General features: G+C 43.4%; 1 protein-coding gene across 4 annotated transcripts in view; it reads left to right on the plus strand.

The window, feature by feature from the left end:
• The window catches only part of EYA2 (EYA transcriptional coactivator and phosphatase 2), an 82,293-nt gene that overhangs the window by 22,405 nt on the left and 45,989 nt on the right, over positions 1-13,899 (plus strand). For all 4 annotated transcript variants that reach the window (XM_017822676.1, XM_017822675.1, XM_017822678.1 and 1 more), the window contains exon 2: positions 12,882-13,000. In XM_017822676.1, the coding sequence (XP_017678165.1) occupies positions 12,892-13,000 (109 nt within the window). In that variant the 5' untranslated portion in view covers positions 12,882-12,891. The remainder of the gene's footprint in view (positions 1-12,881; positions 13,001-13,899) is intronic.

The following is a 13,899-nucleotide window of genomic DNA, read 5'->3' on the forward strand; positions in this document are numbered from 1 at the left end:
TTCAGTGTTGGAATGAGGAGAGAGATTATGTGGTCTGGGAGGAAGTAGGAATGTGAGACTTGGGCTTCTGTTCTGTGCTGACAACTGCAGGCAGTGCCTGCTCCCTGCACGGGCACAAGAGCAGAGGGAGGTTGGGAAGTAGCAGAAAAAGTCAGAAATAAGTTGCTTTCATTGTTTCATTTTTATTAGTTGTAGTGTTGCTTTTCTGCCTTTGGCATTCATACAGTTTTCTCCCTCGTGCCCTTGTGCTGACTTACCTGAGTGCAGCACGTTGTCTTCGTGGGTTGGAGCTCAGCATGCTCAGAAGTGGAAAAAGGCAGAAACCTCTGTTTTAAAGAGGAGGGAAATAGAGGCAAGCAAGTTAAATATGAGTTGGCTTTGTAAACTATTGTGGTAACAGGAAACCTGTGGCTGACACGGAACTGAATCCAAGTCTCCCTATGGAGAGCCCTAAGCCAGGACCGTGGCATCAAATTTGCCATTTCTGACCATTTCACTCGAGAAAAAGTAAGTTGTTTTTCTAATAGCAGTTTTCTTTGTGTTAGTATTTTAAGGTGGCTCTCTAATTAGTAGTTGAGAGAAATTAATGTGGTACTGTAACTTACCTGAGCTCAGACACCTTTGCTTCAATTTTTATATTACTCCTGCATATGTACTAGTAAAAAAAAACAACCTGAAATTAGGTTTTTGCTTGTTTTCTTACTAGAGTTACCAGGTTTTCTGTGAAGAGGGAAAAGAGGTAAGCTTGTGTATTTCCTTTGGAAGGCAAGCACTGTATTCAGATACTTTGCAAAGTTGATTTTATTTTTATTTTTTGGTAGCTCATTGCTGCAAACAGCTGGAGCCAGCAAGAGCGTCTTTGCATGCTGCTTGTGAGTGAACTGGACGGATCTGTGCCATCCTGTAGTAGCTGGAGGGATGAAATTATTTTGATTCTTTTGTCTGTGGTAGAAGTTATTCCCTGAAGGTGTCAGAGAAGCCGCGCTGGAGGCGATGAGCTGAAGTTAATCCAACGTCAGGAGGCACATCCACTGTGGAACCAGGCTGTCAGGCTCTTGTGGGCTGTGAAAGGGTGAGGGCCTTTGGAGTCCCGCTTGTTCAAGAGAAATTTGCCTTTAAGCCAGGGAAACTGCAGATCAGATCTGAGTTTGAAGTCTAAGGCAGTCACCTTCCTAACGGCACACGCAGGCTTGCGCTCGAACATCCGAGGAGCTGCAGTTGGCTTTTACTTGCAGCTGGATTTCTTAGTCTGTGCAGGTGACAAAACTGTGTTCTCAGATTATTGGGAAGAGCTCTAGGTAGCTGCCATTTTCTGTAGCTGCAGGAGATGGTCTGGAGCTGCCTTGCAGCCCTGTGGGTGAACCAGTCGTGTCTGTGCTGGGTTGGATCCCAGCACTCCGGAGTTTCCAGCGCCCCACAATTTTGGGATTGTGCTCAAGTGGTCGCTGCTGACAGGGGGCCTCAGAGGTGATGAGCTGTGCTGCAGAGTAGCTCCTTGAGACTTGGACTGCTGATCCCAAGGGTAAGTGGTATATAATATAATGGGAGGAAACTGCTCTTCAGCGAAACAAAGTGGGCCTTAAGATGCTGTTTTGTCACTGAAGCTGTAAACATCCTCTGGGAAAAGATACCGTGGGTTGTGGTCATTAAAAGTCGCCCTCTGTTTTCAGATTTGATTTTTTTTCTTCTTTTTGAAGAATTTGAAGCCATCAGGGAAAAAATTAGGTCACAGTAATCAGATCAAATGTTTTTCAGTTTGTTTGATTTTTGGGGATGGGGAAAAAAAGCCAAGTTTTCGCCTTTAAGCCAATTCTTGCTTTTCATTTATTGCTTGGTAAGCTGAAAAAGGAGGCTGTAACTTCTGTATGGCTCCCCACTCAAACACCATGTTGGATATCCCAGTGGGAGTGCTCGTTGGTGCTGTTGGTGAAAGTTACTACTGAGGGTCAAATAAATCACTTGAAACGTGCTTTTAATGTTCTTACCTGTTTTAGTGCTAACAAAATTGGCAAAAAGCTGTTACAGCACCACACATGCTTCTGACTTTTATCTGCCTGGTGAAGGTGCTCCCTTATTTGAGAGTAGATGCTTAAAGAATTTTGAAATTTGATGAAATTTGGGATGGAATATGGAGTTTTTCTGCTAGGGAAAGAGGGGGTTTTTTTCCAAAAAATAAAGTAGCAATTGAAAGATGCTGCAATTACATGGCTGTCGAGTTGTCTGCTGTAATAAGCTGGTGGCATCTGTCCAGTTGCAGGCAGATGTCCACATCACAAATCATCAGACCCTTATATAGAGCATAGAAAATCAGCCCACACTCGTTCAGTTCAAGCCGAGAGGGACACAGCGAGGAAAACTTGCGTTTCTTTTCTGTTCCATCTGCCTTGAGAAAAAGAAAAACACACATATGCATCTCTTTCCAAGAGCACTGTTCCAGCATCATTGAATAGGAGCAAATGCCCTCCCGGGAAAGCAGAACTGAAAAGTACTGGAAAGAGAAATTTGTTGAGACAGATGTGTTCTTGTGTGGATCAAGTGTTTTTCTTCGAATAATCTGGTGGAACTTGCAGTTGTGCACAGAGATTCTCCTGGCTGACAGGTAGCTGGCTGGGGTTTTTTTTTAGGCTCATTTGGGTAGGATGGATGTGTGAAAGGCACTGTGATGTTGCACTTTGGTCCCTGATACTGCCCTTAATTTGGATGTGCCAAAACTCTTCACCTTTCACATGTGAGTAGGTGCTGGATTAAGTGGTTGCCTAATGGGCATCTTTGTTCCAGTGACAAACTCACGGTCTCTTTCAGCACTTCTCCACTCACTGCCCTGTCTGCTGTTCATGGCAGCAGTGGCAAGCACTACCTCTGCCAAATTTATTTTCAAGACCGTGGTGTTTGGTGCCAGCCCTGATCTCTCTTGGTGCCAAACTTGGCTGCAGCAGCGGTAGCTCTGCATTGTTGTTCTTGTGCAACAGTTGCATGACATCATGGTGAAAGGAGGAAAAGGGATTTTAAAAATTCCAGTTATTTAAAATGCAATATTCACAGGGGGGGAAGCAAGATGGAAAACAAAACTCCTGCAGTTCAAATGTCAGTGTCCCTCTGTACTTCGGTGCGTTGTTTGAGGTCTGGTTAATGTCATAAAATGGCACTTTCAGGAAGTGTTTTTCTTTATCAGATCAGACTTTGCAAAGGAAAACAGGGACGTTTGTGTGCATGGCATTGGGTTGCTGCATTTGTCATTGGGTGTTTTCACTTCCATGCAGTGTAGCAGTGGCTGGATGGGAGGATCTCTGCAAAGGTGCTCTGTAACTCTTCTTTGCTTGATAATATCCTCTGGTTATCTCTGCAAAAATCCCTTCCCTCTGGCTCAAAAATAAACCTAACAACTAACAGCTTTGGGAGCTTGGGCCCAAAGTTAACTTTTGCCTGGGTTTAAAGAAAGAGCTTCAGCCTCCTGTCACACCAAAACTCTTGGGAAATCAGACCTTAGCCCACATGAACATACAAAGCAAATCACGCTGTCCCATTTGTTATTCCCATGTTGTTATTTTAGCCTGGCTCTCAAATATCCACAGAAACAAATTATTAATGGAATTAATATCAGGGAAAACACTGTGAGCGTTTGCTCTGAGTAAATTCCTTCTCCCCTTGGCTGTTTCCACACTGTTAATTGGTGTGAGTAACAAATTAAAGTGCTGTTTGCTCAAGCATTGCCTTTGGTGATTGTCCTTTTTTCTCCTAATGTTCACAAGATATGCAGCTATTAGGTTGTGTTACTTTGTTCACTGTTGTGCTGGAGCTCTTTAAAATGAGAAATCTGCTCCACTTTTGTTTGTAAACCATCATCACCAGCCAGTCTCCTGATTCAGAGAATCCCTTTTGAACCTTCCAGTTATAGATACAGGAACGAAAAAATTGGCAGCTCGTTATTCCTCCTGGTGAAATGACCAACTTTGGTGCAGGACTCGTGTCCCACTGCTGCCACAGACGTGCTCAGTCAGCAATTACTTGGCAATCACAGGTTCTGACTCAGTGATGCTTTAATTAAATCCAAAATGAAAAGAAAAGCCCATCTTCGTCCCCCCCGCCCTGAAAACCCTAACCCAGAAATCTGTAGATGATGAGGAACAATTAGGGAAGCCAACTTTGGGGTGGGGGGCTATGTTATGTGTCAGAGATTTTGTTCTCCCTCGTGTAGGATTGGAATACCTCAAAGATTTTTTTTTTGGATTTTTTTTTTTTAAATGTGAGGAGCTGCGGGAGGGTTGGGATGCTGCTTAAATTCCCAACTGTGAAGCCAAGTCAAAGTAATACAGGGTTTCCAGAAACATTGTTAAATCATGTTATACTTCCAGTTTCTTAAAAAAGGGTCTTCAGTTTTAGAGAAGCTACAAACTTTGCCATGTTTCCTTCTGGCACGTTGGGCATCAACTGCATTTAGGACAGCAAGGCCAGCATTTATGTTTTCCCTCATCAAGATACTTCGTAAATAGATGACACAGTGCACTGAAGATCTAAAACATGAGGAATTCATTGCTTCTGAATCCTTGAGAATGATCTTTCTTGGTTTATTCCTGCAGAGAGATGGGATAATCTTCCCTTCCCTCCCTCACTGGGGGCAGGGGAAGAAGAGAGTCCCAGTCAGAGATGTTTTCAAGCTTCTACACATACAACAAACATTTCTCTTTGCTGTCTTCTCTGCTCAGAGAAAGTCTGACTTGGGGGATTTAAGCAGGGAGAGAGTACGTCATTCTCACTCCAGCCTCACCTGTGCTGTTACACCAGACTTTTCCCTCACATCCAAAGTCCTTTTACTAACTTGCATTTCATAGTTCTTTTCCCATAGCTCTTTTTGAATTATTATTCCCTGAGTGCTGCTCCTTTACAGGCTGAGAATGGAGGTGCTGACACAGCCCTGCTGTAAAGGGGCAGCCCTGCCTTTCCCAGTGGGTTGCTGGAGCCATTGCAGGACTCTGACAGGTTTAAGGAGTGTATCAAAAGGGTGAAGAAATTCTCATGGTCTGGGAATGGAGAGCTTTTGGACCAAAAATGAGTGAGAGAACGTGCCCTGAAGGACAGCTCTCGTGCCTCACCTCCTTCTTGGCTGTCTCCTGTTCAGGTTGGTCATTATTCATTGGCATGGATATCAATACTGCAGCAGTGGAATAGATTTCACCTAAAGATTTCAGAGCACTTTCCAGCCCCTAAAATGAGCTCAATTGGCAATTTATACTGCATTTCCCAGATTTACAGAGGCCTTAATGTAGTCCTGAGAAACTTGCCCGATCTGTTACTGACAGAGCTTGGGAGCAAAACTAGAATTGCAATTCTCAGAAGCAGTTTCTGGATGCTCAGTTCTGCTTATGTGGTGGCTTTATGTTACAGCATGTTGATGCAAATGTTTTACAGAATAAGGCCCTGCAAACACACACACACCTGTGTGTTTAAACCATTTAAAAATGGGGTTTTTGCTGCTAAGACCAGAGTTTTCATGTCCAAACACAGATGCTGCTCTTCCCTCACCATAGCATGTGAGGAGGAAGCAGAAAACAGAGTGAGGGGGGAAACCCCTCCCCAGTTTATATTTAAGTGAATGTTTAGCCCTTGTGATTCTGAAGAGAAGGAGTAAAAAGCAGAGTTCTTCAGCATGGAAAGAGGTGCCTAAGGAGTGACAGGTCTCATGAGGTGGACCCTGCAGTCCCTGGTTTGGGAAGCCCCATCTCTGGAGGCAGTTGGTTTGTATTATGGGTCCCAGTTCTGCAGCTGGAGCTGCCAGAGTGGTTTTCTGCAGTCACTTGCAGCCCTGGCACGCCTGGGGGATCTGAATAGGAAGAGGTGTGACGAAATTAAAAAGCTTGTGAATGTCAGGGAGGAATGTGGAAAGTGAAAGAGATTATTTATGTACATTTGTATGTATGTATACACATACAATTTTATTTTTCAAATGACTGGAGGCTATAAGCTCATACTGCTGCTTTACCAGCTTAGCCCCTTTTGTGTGGTACTTGCTTGTTCACAGTAAGAGAGTTGAGTAATTTTATGCTTTGGCAAATAGTAAGATCTTTTGCAAATGTTGTTCTTCTTAGCAAACAGGTTCAATAGACCAGCAAAAGGCATTCTGAAAAATTCGCCTTTCTCATTTTGACTTAGAATAAGTGAAATACTCTTGTTGAAATGAGCTTTAAAGGACCCAGTGACTCAAAGCAGTGCCATAATGTATTTCTGCTCGGGCTGCCAGGTTGGAAGTCTGTGTTGTGAACCACAGCACTTGCTCACCCGAATTTTCAAACTGCCTCTCAGACAAATGGTCAAGATATCTCTCATCTTGTTTGTTTTTCTGTGCACTGAATCCCCTTTGCTTTGGGCTGCTCAGCCAGAAAATGCTGATGCTTCCCCTGGTCCTATCTGCCTTCGATCTCTTCCCGAGTTAATCGCAGGAAGTGCGGGGGGATCACAGCCCCCTCTTTCTTCTCTGTATCCTTTGTGTCTCCAGGAAAAGAGCACCTGGAGAAGGCAGTAGTGAAGCCTTTCTAGGAGGAGGAAAAACATTTATTTATATGAGGACAGCCTGCTTTTTTTTTTTTTTTCTAAAATCAGCAGATATGAGACAGGAAAGAAACAGCATATTTAAAGAAAAATCATTGAAAAGCAGTCTGGAAAAGCAGGTGATGAAGCCTGGTGAAGCAAGCCAATGCTTCTGGAAATTCAGGACTTCCAGGGAAACAAGGCATGCAATTATTTTTGCTGGTTCCAAGCGCTAAAAAAAAAATCTTCAGGCTGACTTTCCTTTAAAAAAAAAAAAGAAAAGAGTGAATTTGGCTCAAAAAATTCATGAGACAGGAATTTTCATCTGTTTTTTACTGTCTGGTCTATGGGTTAAAGCAAGACAGAAAACTTCCAGTGAAAGTAAAAATTTGATCAAAAAGACTGCCTGGTGTAAAAAAAAAAAAAAGACAAAACACAGAAACCATGTGGGGAAGGATTTTAAAGCTGATGGAATACTTTGGGTGTTTTTAAACAATAGCTGTTTCAGAAGCATGAAAGAAATGGTCTGTTTTGTTATTTTTCTCAGTTATTTTTCTTCAACTCGTTTAGAATTAACACATTTAAAAAGCGATCTCTGATGTGCTTTGTCTCTTGCCTATCTAACACACAACTTTTTTCTCTTGTTCCTTTGCCTGAGATAGTCTGTGCTGGAGCTCTGTACCCCCACCCCAGATGCTGTGCTGCAAGTCCTCTTACTTTTGTGTCTGAAACAGGCTGGGCAATGATAAATCCAGACAAGTAGTGCTGCTTTTATTGTCCAATTACATCAGCCAGAGGCAGCTCTCAGGAGCATAAACAGCCCAAGGCACGTTGCCCTGCAGGTCACCTTGAAAGGATATCTTGTCATCGGGGCTGTACTGTCAGTCTTGTACACGAGCACTTATGCCAGCTCAGGTTTAACTTTATGCCTGTTCAGGCCTTTCCTGCACACATCTATCAGATGTACTTGTGGGTGAACTAGGACTCGTTAGAAAAAAGAGCGTCGTGGGTTTCACCTGCTGAAGCATTTCTGAGTTCTCGAAATGGAAGGAACAAAGAATCTATTATAGATGGAGAGGAAAAACGTCCAAACAGTGTGAGGAGGAATGTACTGACAGAGGAAATGAAAGTACTTTTGAAATGGATGGAGAGAAGAAGCCAAGATCTTCACTATGGGAGATTCCCTATGATTATACCATCTGGAAGGTGGCTGCAAGATAATGGTGTTTTCCTTGCTTATGAATGATTCCTTTTTTTTTTTTTTTGTACAGGAGCAAAGCAAAATAGGGAAGATAATTTTGCAACCAATTAGTCCTGGCAAAGCTGCCTAAGCTCCTACGCTTCTCCTGGAGTTAAAATAGTAGAAGCCTTAATTCCCAGTGAAAAGGAATGAGGCATAGCAGGTGCTTTTGAAAATCTTACCCATATGGGAAAAAAAAATTACCACTGATCTTGTATTTCCTAGGAATGAAGAAACAAACTTTTTGGGATTGGAGTGGGGTTTGCTTGTTTGTTTTCTTTGAATCAGAGATTGAGAAAGCCATCTTCATGGTTTTTTTGCATGTGATTGGCTTCTGAAATGAAGTGGGGAATCAGACTGTCTTCTCTTTAATGATGAGTACCACTGGAGTCATAAAGTACTGTGTAGTCATCTGCACCATTTTTTTGAGGAGATAAAAGTAGTCGATCAAGTAATTAAAACCAGATAAAGCCATGGAAGCAAGACAAAAATGTTACTCTTGCAATTAGGCTGCAGTCTCTGTCTCTACTCCTCCCCTTCAAGGCAAAGCTAAAAGCAGAGGACTTGGCTTGTATCACTCCTGCCTAGGGCTCTGTGTTGGCACACACATATGTTTAGGAGGATCTGGTGGTTTGAGCTTGCATTTGGCCTCCAGCCAGACACAAGTAAAAATTCTTGGGAAGATCATTGCATGGCCTTGTTGCAGGGAGAGTAATTTCTGGATTTACCTCTCCCCTCATGGACAAACTTTTTTTTTGCAATTTGTCACTCCCTTAAAGTACTTGTATTTCCCATTGTGGGATCTGGCAGGTTTTTCCCAGGGGAAGGGAGGAGTTCTGTCTTCATTTCTCGCCTGCAGGACTCCTATCTCATCCGTTCCTCCACTGATGGCAGATGTAGAGCTCTTTCTCTTTTTTTCTCATACCCATGCCGAAGTTTTATTCCCCCCATACTGTCTTTTACTCCTGAATATCCTTTATGAACTGTACCATCCTGTTGCTCAAATGCCCTCCTGCAGAGTCATTGTGGGGCAAATGCTCTGCTCTTCCTTGCTCGTATTCCCTCTGAAATCTCTTAATTGCTTAATGGCTACTGAGTTTACCCTGGTACCACAGACTACCCAGGTGTCTGATTTACTGAAAATGCCCTGGAAGTTCTCCTTTGAACGTTTGTTCCACTTCATGTACCTATTGAAGCCAGAATACTGTCTTCTCACCCCAGACATGGAGTAGGGACAAGTGAAAAGTGCAGACCCCCAGGACCAAGTCAGCTGTGTCCTCAGTGAGGATGGAATGCCTGTGGTCCCCAGATGATGCCTTTAGTGTGTTGTGACTTGCATGTTAATAACAAGTCAGAGGGACTGAGATGATTTAAGTTATGCCTGAGCAGCAGGGCTCCAAGCTTTGGAAGGAGTCTTCTTCCATCTCTTGCTGGTGCCTTCTGGCTTTTCAGCTGTGCTGGGCAGAGCTGTGGTGTGGTTCCATTTGCCCACAACACCATGGTGGTTTCCTGTTTCATCCTTTCAGATACTATCCATGGATGAAAGAGGATACTTTCTCATCCCTGTCAGCACCCAGAGCTCCTTGCAGTCTCAGTCTGCACACTGGGTCCTGCTTCAGCATTGCACTCACACCCATCTTTGAGTTCTTTGCTGCAGAGAGATGGGGATGGCTCAGTAGTTTGATCTTCAGCACACATTTGGGTGTCTTGAGTTGGGGTCTGGAATCACTGCCTTGTGAAAGAATTTGTGTAAAAGAATGGTTGTAAAAGAATATGTGATTTGTAGGTTGCCTCAACACCTCAGTCAAAAATTTGAACACTTAAAATGGGATTCTCAGCTTCATAATGGCTGAGAAATAGTTTTAGTTCTATTGTTTTCCTTCCTAAATGTTAGAAAAGTTTCTGTTCTTGGCAGAGGTTTTGTGGGTCAATTTTCAGGGCAAAACATTGGATTTTGAGGAGGGGATTCTAATGGAAAAGCTGAGCACCAAATTCACACAAAGTTCTTCTTAATTACGGAAGCCAAAAGCTCTTCCAGATGTCTGTCAGCCCTGCATGCTAGATGCTGCCATCACTGATTTTAATAAAAGCTCATATTCAGCAAATTTTATTACTGATTTACTGTACATTACTTAAGCCAGAAAATGTTTTTGCTCTAAAAAGCAAACAAAGCTCTGATATTTTCATCAGTTGCACTCCAGCATGTCATTTACTGTGTTAAATACTAGCCCTGTTCCATTATTTGACTGTTTTCTGTGGCTTGCCATCATTAAAACTGGAATTTCAGAAACTCTTGTCAAGAGTTTCTCATAAGTGAGAAATGCACATGAATAAATCAGTAAATGGTGCGTGCAAAACAGGCAAAGCCACTAAAAACACACATCGTGACATGCACAACCAGACAGGCAGTTCTGTGACAAGTTACCTGTTTGTACATGCAACTAATACTTACTCTAAAGAAAAAAAAAACCAAACCAGGAAAATGTTGTAGAACAAATACAGGAAAATGTAATGTGACTTTGTGAACACAAAAGTGGACAGAACAAAAGCAGCAGAAAAATCATCAGTCAGAGAGTGGCTAATAAAATCTCTGAACAATGATGTAATTAAAGTGCATTAATCATTGTAAAAGATCATTTCCCTTTAAACATCTGCTCCTGTTTGCTTGGCAACAGCCTGGGCAGTGTCATGAGTGATGGGGTTTTGGATTATGCTGAAGGGCATGTGTTATCTGAGAAACAATGCAGAACATCCCCAGCTTGGCAGGGTCTGGGACAGCAGTGCTTTTCCTCAGTTCAGGTACAGCATTAAGGGGAAAGGAAATGGGCTTTGCATACAGTGGAAAGGAGAACCTGGTGTAAAACTGAACCCTGCCTTCTCAGCCAAGGAGACAAAATTTAATTGGGTGCCAGTGGATTTGAATAAAGCAATTCCTCTGGGAAAAGAGCCTGCTGCTGTTCAGAGGGTCTTAAGAGCCATAGCTTTGTAGGAAAGACCTTGTTCTGCCCCCCTGAGAAGCACCACTAAAGTCTTCCTGAGCCCTTTGCAGCAGGGTTGTGCCAGCAAGAGAGTGAGATTGGCCATTTCAGGAGAAAAAACTAGGATAGCTTCCTCCAGTGCTGAGTCAAGTGTCTCATAAGCTGTGTTTTATTTGGGGTTAGGTGAGGAGTTTTGGCTCTGTCATTGGACTGTGTCACTCAGGTAGGATTTTTTACACCTAGGGACTGTTTTTTGTGTCCCTGTTGCATTTCCATGCAGTTGGTGGCACGGACACTGGTTGTGGGCACAGCTGGTGGCCCCTGTGAACCTGCATTTTCAGTCTGTCTGTGTCTGAGGTGGGGAGGGGGAGTCAGTCAGTTGTGCTCCTCTCACAGGGACACATCTGAAGGTGGAACTCTCTGAGACCCACTGGCAAGGAAGATGCAGCTGCAAAAGAACACTGGTTTTTATGCTGGTCTTGTTTTCCTAGAAAATCTGTAACAGCAGATGGATCACAGGAGTGTTGGGTTCAGAGCACTGTATTTTCACTGCACTGGTCATGCACTGCTGACTCAAGGTCTCCATGGCTCAGGAAGCCTTTACCAGCCCCTGGACTTAAGGCTGTGTTGGTCGTGAAGGTGGATATGCCCAGGTGAATTTCCAGGGGAGGTGGACAAATGCCAGATCCCACCTGGAGAAAAGACACTGTACATGGTTATGCCTCTTCATACCCACTTTTGGCAGTTCTGCAAATTCACAGAGGGTTCATGTGTGTTCTGCCTGGGCACTGTGCCTTCCCAGCTGTTAGGTGGGGAAGTGAAAATGAGCTCAGCTTTGGTCTTTGCTGTTTGGTTACAGGTGAAATACTTCATGTGGCTTTTGCCTGTTCTTAACAATACTTACCCTCCCTCACAGGGACTTGCAGGCTTTGTAAAAGTGATTATGGGGGGGGAGTGCACATAAAAATTCTGTGGTTTGTTGTTTTCTGTTTCTCAAAACTGGCGAAGCCATAGGAGTGGTATTTAAACAGAAAAGCAAAACAAGGCTCTTGGCTTCTCCCAGAATGCACAGATTAGTATTGCAGGAGCCCAGCGTCGAGATTTCAGGTTTATGTGCTGTTGTCTGTGACTTCACCACGTTTTAGGTGTGCTGGGGGTTGTTATCAGCCTGTTGGTGCCGTGTCACCTGCTGCCTGTTTAGTCCAGCTCCAGAGGGTCCCAGCCTGGGAGCAGGGATGTGCCAGCCTTGGCAGCAGCGTGCTCAGTGCTGAGCCAGGTGCCTTGGATCCACTCACCTCCTGATTCCCTTTCTCCCAGCTGCTGCTGCCAAGGCCCTGCTCTGTCCAAGAGCACAGTTATGCTTTTCCCTGATAGCCCAAATTCCCCCCAGTGTCACGTGAGTGTCTTTGGAAGCCACTTCTGAAAAGGGGTATAGCTGGAGTTAGGGACATGTATTGAAAACACGAATAGACCTGTTGATGTTGTGCAGAGAGTCTGAAATAACGATTTAGTTCTCTTTTCTGGACTGGTTGTGTAATGCAGAGGTTTTAAGCTTCCATTATAGCACACGTAAACAATAATGTTTTTCTTTGGAGACTGAAGATATGTTGTTAATTTGAAATTTTTGAGGTTATTTCTGTGAAAGGGACTGTCCTTGTGTCACTGCCACCTAATGGCCAGGACATTGTGATTGGGTGCCTGGTTTGGGTGTCCCCTGGAAAACTGATCCTGTCACCAGTACTTTTTGTTATCTTAAAATGCTGGATAATGCTGTTCACTGCCCTCAGCTTCATTTGCAACCAGTAGAAGTGTTTTCTGGAGCCTCACTGGACACTGGTGTGTACATTCTTGCTTTGATGGCATATGACAAATCAGGAATTTTGTTTTTGTGTGGCAAAATCCAGGAAGAAAGGGAAAGCATTAATCAGATGGGTGTAATCTCCAAGGAAGCAAGTACTGCATTTTAATTCAGCGTTTCCCTTTGATGAAAACTTTAGTGAATGTTATTATGTGGAATTTATATGAAGCCTGGGTTTAGGTAATCAGCTTTAATATTTATACTCTTAGGGAAAAAAAAATGAATCATTAGTAAGCATGCATAATTAATGAATAAATTGTATTTTTCCTTTGTTTTCCTTCAGGTATAAGGAAATGCTAGATCTAGTGATATCACCCAGTCTGACTGTAAATAGAGAGTGCCCTGACAGACTGAAGCTTAACCTTTCTCACATTTATGCCACGGCTCCAGATGACATAGAAGGTAGGCTGCTCTTCTGCTTAATGTTTACTGGCTATGACATAACATATATATATATATGTATATATATATATGTATAACCAAAGGGGACTGGCCACTGCAAGGCCCCTTCTCCTGACAATTAGTTCTACAGTATAGTGAGCAACTGAGATTTTTGGGTATTTTTTTGTAGACACTCCAGTGGTGGCTGAATCCTTTAGTTCCACAATGGTTTGAATGCAAGTGGAATAGAAATATTGCACGTGCAGATATGTATCTCTGTGTGGTCAGTGCCTGCATGTACACACGTGCATGCTGTATATGTTTGTTCCACTGGAAAAATCGCAGGTAGAAAACCTATTTTGTGTAGACCTGGTGGTTTGGGTTTTTTTTTGGACCCAGTGGTGTGAACGTGAGCCCTGGGCTTTGGTGTCTGTGCTGGGGGGAGTGTGGGTCTCCCAGGCCCAGCAACATATCAGACAGCCAGAAAACATCTTTCCAAAGCAGCTCTGTGCCCCAGTTTGCATCTCTCTGAGATTCTGATTGCTGCCATCTCCAGAAGGTTAGCCCTGCTGGCCCCTGCTCTGGAGTTTCACATTTGGCAGGTACCGAGGACAAATTCTTTCAGTGGCTGAGGCTCTGATGGAAATTTATCTTCTCTCCTCCTCCTCCTCCCCTCCCGCCCCATCACACTGTTCAAGTGAAGGAAACAGAAGAATGTTAAATCTGCTAAAAAAATTATTGGCAAGTGATGCAGCTGAACTAGTTCTTGCTAGTACAATCCCAGCTATTGTTTGCTGCGGTCAGGATCTGTCAGCCTTCCTGTTAGAGGGGAGTTAGGAAAAGGCACTGGCTATTATGTTTTAGTAGTGTGTTTAACCCTTCATTTATAGGCTCTTAGAAGCCCAGGAGATGTTTTGTTT

The sequence above is a fragment of the Lepidothrix coronata genome, unplaced genomic scaffold (assembly GCF_001604755.1).
Source record: "Lepidothrix coronata isolate B3197 unplaced genomic scaffold, Lepidothrix_coronata-1.0 Scaffold99, whole genome shotgun sequence".
NCBI classification, from domain to species: Eukaryota; Metazoa; Chordata; class Aves; order Passeriformes; family Pipridae; genus Lepidothrix; species Lepidothrix coronata.